Source organism: Saccopteryx leptura, chromosome 2 (genome assembly GCF_036850995.1).
Source record: "Saccopteryx leptura isolate mSacLep1 chromosome 2, mSacLep1_pri_phased_curated, whole genome shotgun sequence".
Taxonomy (NCBI): domain Eukaryota; kingdom Metazoa; phylum Chordata; class Mammalia; order Chiroptera; family Emballonuridae; genus Saccopteryx; species Saccopteryx leptura.
Window position 1 is genome coordinate 184,963,215 of NC_089504.1, and position 10,770 is coordinate 184,973,984.

General features: G+C 38.8%; 1 protein-coding gene across 1 annotated transcript; it reads left to right on the forward strand.

Moving 5' to 3' along the window:
- Positions 1-5,837: 5,837 nt before the first annotated feature.
- Positions 5,838-6,880, forward strand: LOC136393252 (olfactory receptor 6C2-like). The gene has a single exon (XM_066365869.1). The coding sequence runs from the start codon at positions 5,871-5,873 to the stop codon at positions 6,807-6,809; it is 939 nt and encodes a 312-aa protein (XP_066221966.1). The 5' UTR covers positions 5,838-5,870; the 3' UTR covers positions 6,810-6,880.
- The last annotated feature ends 3,890 nt before the right edge of the window (positions 6,881-10,770 follow it).

Genomic DNA, 10,770 nt, shown 5'->3' on the forward strand with positions numbered 1-10,770 from the left:
TGATGAAAAGAAAGCCTTTTCAATACGTGATGCTGGGAAAATTGGAAAGCCACATTCAAAAGAATGAAACTAGACTACAGTTTGTCCCCATGTACAAAAATTAATTCAGAATGGATCAAGACCTAAATATAAGACCTGAAACAAATTACATAGAAAACATCGGCACTAAACTAATGGACCTTAGTCAGAGAGAATATTTTATGCATTTGATCCCAAAAGCAAGGGAAGCAAAGGCAAAAATAAATGGGATGAAACTATATCAAACTAAAAAGTTCTGTACAACAAAAGAAACTAAGACAAAAAGATGATTATCTGAATGGGAGATGATATTTGCAAACAACAGCTCTGACAAGGTGTTAATAACCAAAATATATAAAGAACTCATACAACTCAACACCAAACAAACAATCTAGTTAAAATAAGGGCGGAGAATCTGAATAGACATTTCTCCCAAGAAGACATACAAATGGCCAACAGGTATATGAAAAGAGGCTGAACTTCACTAGCTATGAAGGAAATACAAATCAAACCTGTTAGAATGGCTATTATCAACAAGACAGGTAATCGCAAGTGTTGGAGAGATTGTAAAAAAAAAGAAACCCTCTTTCACTGCCGGCGGGAATGTAAACTGGTACCGCCACTATGGGAAACAGTACGGCAGGTCCTCAAAAAATTAAGAATAGAGTTACTATATGACCCACCAATCCTTCCGGGTATTTACCCAAAAAACATGATAACCATATACTTTACAAAATGTTCCCCTCAATATTTCCAGTACCTAACTGGCTTCATACATAGTTATCACAATATTATTGACTATGTTCCCTATGGTATTCTGTAGCAACCAATTTGTACTTCTTAATCTTCACCTCTTGTACCCAGTTCCCAACCCCTTTTCCTTCTGGTAACCATCAATCGGATCTCTGTGTCTATGAGTCTATTTCTATTATGTTTGGTTATTTTGTTCTTTAGATCCACATAGAAATGAAACCATGTGGTGTTTGAATGCTGGCAAGCCTCTTAAATATTGGGACAAGTAGCTAGGATAGTATGAGGAAAGAATCAGGATTTTTGTGTTCAGGTCAATTTTTGTTCAAAACCCGCCCCGTCACTGTAAGGCATTCTGGCCAGTCATTCCCTTTCCTCAGTTTCCTCATCTGTAAAATAAGGATAGTTCGGGGTCATTTTTTTTTTTACTTTATCTAAGATTTATGTCAGAGATAAATAATATATTGTATATAAAGTGCCAGACAGAGTGTCTAATTCTAGGAGAAATGTGAAGGGTCCACAAAAAAATTAAAACGGAATTCAGATGACATGAGATCACCCTCCATGTCTTTGAGGTCATTACTCCCATTGCTACATGTGTTTTACACTGTTAATTAGACTGCCACCAGTTCATTAGTAACTTTTGAAACTGGGTCACCAAGGACTATTTTGTTGTTCACTCAGGTGTTCCCTGTGCACTGGTAGCAGACTAAACATATAAAAGAAATTTTGCTCTTAAAGAATTTGCAGGGAAGCCTGCCTTCCTGCCCAGGAAGTTGAGAGGTGCTCCTCTGACAAAACTAGAGAGAAACCTTTCTTATCTCTGCACCAGTCTTTTCCGCCTTTGAACTAACAGAATACTGGGAACTCTAGTAACAGATGCCATTTTAGACTCTGAGAAGGAAGAGGAGACTGAGACCAGGCTCGTTCCATCAGGAGTCATGAAAATCTGGGAGAGTTCTGTCTTGCACACACACGGAGAAATGCCTGTGTGGAGGGTGAGCAGGGGCTGAAGTAAGTGGAGTGTGAGAGCGGGAGCGGGAGCAGAAGTACACACAAAACTCACAAATTGAATGTTCCTCAAGGGATCTGGTAAAGAATTGTCAGAAAAGTAGGTATGTAATTGCCATGACACGTTTTTTCAAATTCTCTAAACACAGGTGGAGGGTGAATACAGTCAGTATTTTTTTTCTTTTTTAATTTAGTGAGAGGAAGGGAGGCAAAGAGACAGACTCCCGCATGCACCCTGGAGAGAAGCTACCCGACAAGCCCCTTATGGGGCGATGCTCTGTCCATCTGGGGCTGTTGCTCTGTTCCTTGGCAAACAAGCTGTTTTTAGCACCCAAGGGGAAGGCCACACAGCCATCCTCAGCATGCGGGAGGGGACATCTCACTTGAACAGAACCATGGCTGCAGGAGGGAAGAGGGAGAGAAAGAGAGAAAAGGGGAAGGGGGAGGGGTGGAGAAGCAGATGGTCACTTCTCCTGTGTGCCCTGACCAGAATCGAACCTGGGACATCCACACAGCAGGCTGACACTCTACCACTGAGCCAAATGGCTAGGGCCATAGTCAGTTTCCAGCCATCTGGAATTCAGTTCATTATAACTGGTACTAAAGAAAAATATTAACAATCATTTTTGATATGTTGTTATTCTGAAGGAGCATACAATTAGAATTTGCTGCCATGGTCATTTTAGCTTTTAAAAGGGCCAGTCATAATTCTGAGTTGAGGAAGCTGTTACTAAGAAACAGAATAATAAAAGGTGATGGAAAAGATATTACCACTCAACAATATCCAGTAGGGTCATAGATATAAAATAAGCATTATAAATTACCTTACAGAAAACGTCACCTTATTCTCTATCTGCTATTTAAATCCTTTTTGCCATTTTTTGGCAGGGAGTAGGGGGTTGGAGGCACCGCATTCACTCTTCTTAAATCTCAACTATCCAGTCTGTGTACAACCTGTCTCAAATGACGACAGAATGAGGTTTGTTCCAAACATAAGTAAGGTCAAAGTGTCTCAATCATTCACCCAGCTCCCTAACTGGCAGCAAGAGTAGATAGTTTTGCACAGATTACATCATCTGAGCCCACCTCTGAATGTTAATTAAAAACACTACTTATGGGAGAGAGGTGGTGAAATGTGTTATTTATGTAATGAAACTGTTTCAAACTTTAATTGATTCCAACTCAAAATACATAAATAACTCAGTCTCCCAGGGAAATTTTCTGAATAAAACAGAGAGCGTTGCTATGATTGCTGATAAAGGCCAGCAATTCATTTGAAACCGTTTTGAATTCATTTGAAGCAGTCATGTATCCCAGGTACTGCCACGGCAGGCTTAATTGCATTACTAGAAGTAGTGTTTATTTAATAAGCTTCACGAATTAAAAGACAATGTTGCTGAAAGTTCATTTTAAAACATTAAATTAATGATCATTTAAATGCTATTATGACTGATTTCACTAGTCTTTCCTATCAATATAGAAGAATAAGAGCTTTAATAAGAGAAGCAGGGAATAATTTTAGATCCTAGAAACTTCATAGGAGAAGAAGAGATGGAGTTAACAGTGTTAATAACCAGTAAAAGAATTTAACTCTTCTACAGTGGGAAGGAGGGAGGAAGGGAGGAAAATTAGGAGTGCGGGGATGAGCCCGACCTATCATTCAGTCTGGCCTCGCAGGGTCTTCCACCGACAAACAAGTACATGGCAAGACACTATGTGTCCAGTAAGTAATTCATCCCATGAGCTAAGGGAAGGGCTTCTCTGTTCCAAAATCACATTTGTGAACTCTGAGCAATGCCCCTTGCCAACTCAGCTCATGGTGACAGATGATGCTGACAACTTTAGTAGAAAGAAAAGACCCTAGAGAAAGCAGATGAACATAGGAAAACATGAATAGCTACCAACGTAACTAAGAATGATTGCCAAGGAGTAATCATGAATGAGTTATTCCAAGTTCAAATTTTCATTTGCACTGTTATCCTCTGTTACCATGTCATTAAACATGCACTGAAGTAAAATGTCATTTTCCACTGATAAGCTGAAAGCCTTTTAATTTTTTCTTTCTTTTTATTAAATGTATTGGGGTGACACTGGTTAATAAGATTACATAGGCTTCAAGTGTACATTTCTATCATATATGATCTGTATATTGCATTGTGTGCCCACCACTCAAATTCAAATCATCTTCTGTCACCATATATTTGACCCCCTTTACCCCGCATCCCACCTTCCCTCTGGTGACCCTCATACAATTGTCTGAGTCTATGAGCTTTTATTTGGTTGTTTTTCTTGTTTGTTCCTTTGTTAATTTAGTTTCTGACATGCTTTTTAAATAATAGATGCTTACTAAGTATTTATTTGAATGAATAAATGTAGTTTAATTACTTGAGCAATAAGAAAGAAGATTGCCCGAATGGATTTTTTATCCTCCATTCAAAACACACACATTGTGTACAATAGGGGCAATTCTTTAAACCATAAAAGATTAGTTTTGCTTCATGTTTCCCTACAAACCTTTGAGTTATGCCTAAATTTTCCTATTTAACGATGAATCCTCCCTAATAAAACACAGAGACATATTATAGACCAGTTGATTGAGTTATTATTAACCACTGATATCCTCAGTGAGAATGCATTTACCAGGTCTTCTTTTACAGATGGATACTGAGAGTAGCTGCCTAAAATACGAATCTCAAAGAGGGTAAGTTTTGCCATGAAAGAAAGGGAAATTTCTTGAACCTCTATCTAATGAGATTCCTGATAAAATGTAAATTAAGGTTCAGAGAGACTTAAAACTCCTGGCAGGTAATGAAATGGACAGTGATAAACGTCAATGAGAAAGGTGGGTACTTTATAATTTGTTTACAAAAGATTGATTCTTGTGTGCCCATTTGGTTGTAGACATAACTTGGGCAAGTTACTATGTCAAAACTCAAAGAACATAGCTGGTTGGTAAATTAGTGGGAAGAGGTGATTTGAGGAGTGGGCAGCAGCAATTATTGGAAGAAGTCATTAAGACACGTCCTGAGACAGATTCTGATGGCTGAGCTCCACAAAGAGCACAGGGTTGACCAGCTGCGAAGAAAGCACACACCACAGACTAGTCCCTCTGGGCTTCGTCCACAACCCAAAGCTCCAAGCAGGACCAACGGCAGTTTACACTCAGGTCCCAGAACATTTTTCTTTATACTCTCTGCAGAAACCAAAACTGCCTGAGGCATACTTTCATTTGCCTAAATGTAGGGTGAAAAAGATATGTCTTTGTGTGTTAAACTTTTTATTTCCCAACTGAGAGATAACTTGAACTACAAAGAACAGAACTAACACTTTAAATGAATGTGCTACCCTTAAAATTTAGCATAACAACATAAAATGATCAACATAAAATACTAATTAAGCATTTGTCCAAACCCACAGAGAGCGTGCAATACCAAGAGTAAACCATAATGTAAACTATGGATTTGATGTGTTCGTGTGGGTTTATCGGTTGTAACCACGTACCACACTAAAGGAGGCTCTGGCTGGTGGGAGGTTCTGCATGTGTGACGGCAGGAGGTACACGGGAACTCTCTGTACCTTGCCCTCAATTTTGCTGTGATCCTAATATTACTCGAAAAGTTATTTTACTTTAAAAACACAACAATACTAATTAAGAGAGCCTTCTTGGTTTTGAAAGTGAAACATTTCAGTAAGGTGTAGAAAAGCAAAGAAAAATGAGAATGGGAGGAAAAAAACTTCAAAAATGACTATTTCTTCCATAATAAGGACAAATAAAATTTGTACAATGAGGCAATAGTGTTGAGGAACTGCAAAACAGACATATGATTTATGTTTTGTTTTTTTATTTGACATCTTTGTAAATGTGCTTTCTAATCAGAGAATTATAAGCATTAGATCTTTATTAGATACTTCCTATAGATGTCTCCTAGTAAAATGCCAAAGGCACTATGTTAACAAGTTGATTATTAAGCAAAAGAAGAAAGTGCCTGTGAGCTGGCCTGCTGGGGTGCTCTCATTCATGTCCCGATGCTGGCTTCTTACGACACTTCTCTCTTCAGGTGGAGTTACATTTGACTTGGCACAAGGCAGTGATGAGAAATCATACAGCAATAACAACATTCATCCTGCTGGGATTGACCCATGACCCAAAACTACAAATTCTGCTTTTTCTATTCCTGTTTCTCACCTACTTGTTGAGTGTGACCGGCAACCTCATCATCATCACCCTCACACTTTTAGATTCCCACCTTAAAACTCCCATGTATTATTTCCTCCGAAATTTCTCTTTCTTAGAAGTCTCATTCACCACCGTCTGTATTCCCAGATTCCTGTATACTATGATAACTGGAGATAATACTGTTACCTATAATGCTTGTGCCGCCCAATTATTTTTTGTTGTCCTCTTTGGAGCCACAGAATTTTTTCTCCTTGCTGCCATGTCCTATGACCGCTATGTGGCCATTTGTAAGCCCCTACACTACATGACCATCATGAACAACAAAGTCTGCACTACTCTTGTTCTCTGCTGTTGGTTTGCTGGCCTGCTGATTATCCTCCCACCTCTAGGCATGGGCTTCCAGCTGGAATTCTGTGATTCGAATGTGATTGACCATTTTGGCTGTGATGCATCTCCAATTTTACAAATAACCTGCTCAGACACAGTGTTAATAGAGAGAATTGTTTTGAGTTTTGCTGCTCTGACACTCTTTATCACCTTAGTGTGTGTAGTTCTTTCCTACACATACATCATCAAGACCATTCTTAGATTCCCTTCTCCTCAACAAAGGAAGAAAGCCTTTTCTACCTGTTCTTCTCATATGATTGTGGTTTCCATCACCTATGGAAGCTGTATCTTCATCTACATCAAACCCTCAGCAAAGGAAGGAGTAGCCATAAATAAAGTGGTGTCTGTACTCACTACTTCAGTTGCCCCTTTGCTTAACCCATTCATTTATACACTTCGAAACAAACAAGTGAGAGATGCCTTCAAAGACACAGTAAAATGGATTATACTTCTCACAAAGAAATAAGAGATGATTGATGTTTTAAAGGTTATTAAATTAAATGTAAATCTAACCCATGAGCGACATTCATGAATTTATCAAATAAATGGTGTTTTTTTATTTTTTATTTTATAGATTCATCAGGCTCTTCTGCCCCCAGAAACATTTGTTTCTTATCATCTAAAAGGCAAAATAAAAGCCAACCTATTTATTTCTCTTTCTTTTAAGTTTATTTTATTCGGAATAGTTTCTTCTATAAATACTTGAGAGACTAAATTTCCAAAACTGCTCAATGTCATAAAAAGAAAATGTAACTAAATAAAGTGTTTCTGTCCATATTGCTTTCTCATGATGTTGGATATAAACACCCAGTGACCGTTTCTCACTTGTTGAGAATATTTCAACATCTAGCCTTCGATTGTACAAAAGTAATTAAAGGTTCTTTACTAAAGTCTAAAAAGTTCTCTTAAAAAAAAAGTGTGCACTCCAGAGGTCTTCTCATTTGTTTTTGATTTTGTTTATTTTTTTTTTCGAAGTTAGTAGCCAGGAGGCAGTCAGACTCCCGCATGTGCCGACCAGGATCCACCCGGCAGGCCCACCAGGGGGCAATGCTCTGCCCATCTGAGGCGTTGCTCTGTTGTGACTGGAGCCATTCTAGCACCTGAGACAGCGGCCTCAGCGCCTGGGCCAACCTCACTCAAATGGAACCTTGGCTGTGGGAAGGGAAGAGAGAGATAGAGAGGAAGGAGAGGGGGAGGGGTGGAGAAGCAGATGGGTGCTTCTCCTGTTGCCCTGACCAGGAATCGAGCCCGGGACTTCCACACGCCAGGCCGATGCTCTACTGCTGAGCCAACCGGCCAGGGCCAGGTCTTCTCATTTTAAAATCTTCATTTTTCAGGCATAGAAGATCTTAATAAGGCAATTTCATAATCAGGGAAAATAATTGCATTCTTTCTTTTAAGTCAATTTACCTACAAAAATGTTTCTATTGGCCTTTCTGGAAGTGTACTACATCCTGTAATAAGAGAAAAAGCAAGACTTCCAAGTGCAGGATGTCTTCTACTGACATTGCCATTGATGTGCTTAGTGATAAACTCAAAGAGAATAAGCCTGAACTTAGGAGTAGGACAACTAAATCTTGGTTCAATAAGTTCTCCAATATTATCCCTTGATGTAAAAAGAATGTTAGAGATGAGGAGAATTGATCAAAATATTTTAAAAGCTCATAATTTGGGAAGTACATTCTAAGAGGTATTTGATTGCTTAGCATAGACTGACTACTAAAGATAAAATACAGGTAGACTGTAAAAAAAAAAAAAAAAATGATAGACAGCCTGACCAGGTGGTGGCACAGTGGATAGAGCATTGGCTTGAGATGCTGAGGACCCAAGTTCGAAATCCCAAGGTTGCCAACTTGAGAACAGGCTCACCAACTTGAGTGCGAGGTCACTAGCCCAAAGTCACTGGCTTCACTGGAGCCCCACAGACAAGGCACATATGACAAAGCAACGAATGAACAACTAAGGTGCTGCAATGAAGAATTGATGCTTCTCATCTCTCTCCCTTCATGTCTGTCTGTCCCTGTCTGTCTGTTTCTCTCTCATTAAAAAAAAAAAAAAAAGATAGACTTAGAAAAGAGAGAGGTGGAAAAATAGATTAACAGTCACATAGGGACCTTGAACCAAATAATTAAAATCCTTGCTGTTAAATGGTTATAATTGGCCCTGGCCTGTTGGCTCAGCGGTAGAGCATCCGCCCAGCATGTGGAAGTCCCAGGTTCGATTCCTGGCCAGGGCACACAGGAGAAGCTCCCATATGCTTCTCCAGCCTTCTCCTTTCTCTCTATTTCTCTCTTCCCCTCCCGCAGCCAAGGCTCCACTGAAGCAAAGTTGGCCCGGGAACTGAGGATGGCTTCGTGGCCTCTGCCTCAAGCGCTAGATCCGCTTGGATTGCAGTAGAGCAACGCCCCAGAGGGGCTGAGCATCGCCCCCTGGTGGGCATGCCGAGTGGATCCAGGTCGGGCGCATGCAGAAGTCAGTCTGCAACCCTCGCCCCCTCCCACTTCTCACTTTGGAAAAAAAACAAAAAAATTTTTAAATGTTAAAATTAAGAAAGTAAAATTTTGTGCTTTCACAGTACATATGCAACTATTACTTAAGTTTATTCAACATAATCTATTTAACATAATCTAGTTACTTGAGTGTCTCTTTTGTTTTGATCATATTTTCAATTGTTCATAAAAGGTAATGGCTACAGTATGAATATAGACTTCTTTTTTAAAATTAATTTATTTCATTTCGGTTTATTGAAATGACATGGTTCTTCAAACCATACAAGTTTCAAGTGTACAAAGCAACCTAACACACTCTACACACCACATGGTGCACCCTCCTCCCTAAGCTGTCTCTTTCTGTCACCATCCCTCCCCCGCCCTTCTTCCCCTACCTCTGCCCCCTGCCCTTCCTCTTTCTATGGCCACTCTGTTGTCTGTATCTATGTGTTACGTATATATGGCTTTTGGTTAATCCCTTCACCTTCTTACATCCAGCCCCCTCGCTCCCCTTTCCTCTGACAGCTGTCTATCTGGTCCATGTGTCCGTGCCTCTTTTTCTATTTTGGAGGATAAACTTCTTTGATACTTCAAAAATATTCGGGTAAAATAGAACTCTATTCTCCAAAACCTTTCTTCTTTTTTCATTTAAAATTTCTGTCTCCTGAACCCATACTGGTATAAGCAAATAATTGAATGAATTATGAAGTAAGGAAAAGAGACAAATCTCCTGTGCAGAAGTATTTTAAATATTTTATGTAGATACACTATCCAAAAGAAAGGGGAAACTTTACAGAGGAGAAACTGACAAGCACTACCTCAATCAGGTGAACAAGGTCAACATCAACAGTCATAAGTCATGTTGATAGTATGTATCCTTGACAAGATGTAATAAAAATGGAACTTTGCCACTGTAGTATTCTTCCCAATAGCATCAGACAACTTTCAGTGGCACATCTTATAAATACCTGACTAGTACTCCACAAAACTGTCAAGGTCATCCAATATAAAGAAAGTCTAAGAAATAGTCACAATCAAGAAGAGCCTAAGGATACATAACAACTAAATGTAACGTGGTATCTTGCACGGGATCATGGAATAGGAAAAAAAGATTAGGTGAAAGCTAAGGAAATCTGAATAAAGTATGGACTCCATTTAATAGTAATGATTAAGATTGGGCTCGTTATTTGCCAACAAATGTATCAATCTAATGGAAGATATTAATAGGGAAAACTGTGTATATGGTATATAGGAACAATCTATACTTTCTTCTCAATTTTTCAGTAAACCTAAAACTGTTCTGAAACATAAGGTCTATTAAAAATAAATACAATCTTCTAGTTAAATTACAATTATTTTCATTATTCTGAGAAAAATCTATGGCTTCTTAAATGATAGATTTGAAAGAAAATTTAAAGATTTCTTTTGCAGGCTACTCAATGCAAGGATGCCACTCAACCCCATTGTTCCATCTCTCATCTTTCTCCTTAACCTGCTGGTGACCTGTGTTTGATGCTCCCATTGCATCTCCCTGACCAATCTCTCCCGCTGACTTCTGCTAAACATCTATTTAACTTTTGTTCTTTAAGGCAACAAAGGGTCTTTAGTAGTCCCAGAATGAGGACCCTAGAGAATGCATTGTTTGTCTGCACAATTAATCCCAAAGTGGCCAGATCTGAAGAGATAAAAGAATGTGTTACTTTGGATATTTAAAAACCTCCAAAAAACTAATATGTCTCTTGCTGAGGTAATCATTTCTCTTAGGAATAGAAAGAAACCTAGAAATTCTAGGTCATGTGCCTTCAGCACATGTTTGTTCACAATTTACCAAGTATTTGCATATGTGTTTAGCATTGTGCTATGCAGTATAGAATATGTAACAAAGTTCATCTGTCCCAGGGCAACAATATAATATATAAAACAAACAACCATGAAAAA

Coding starts and splice junctions, on each gene's coding strand:
- LOC136393252 (XM_066365869.1), top strand. CDS start 5,871: ATGAGAAATCATACAGCAATAACAACATTCATCCTGCTGGGATTGACC.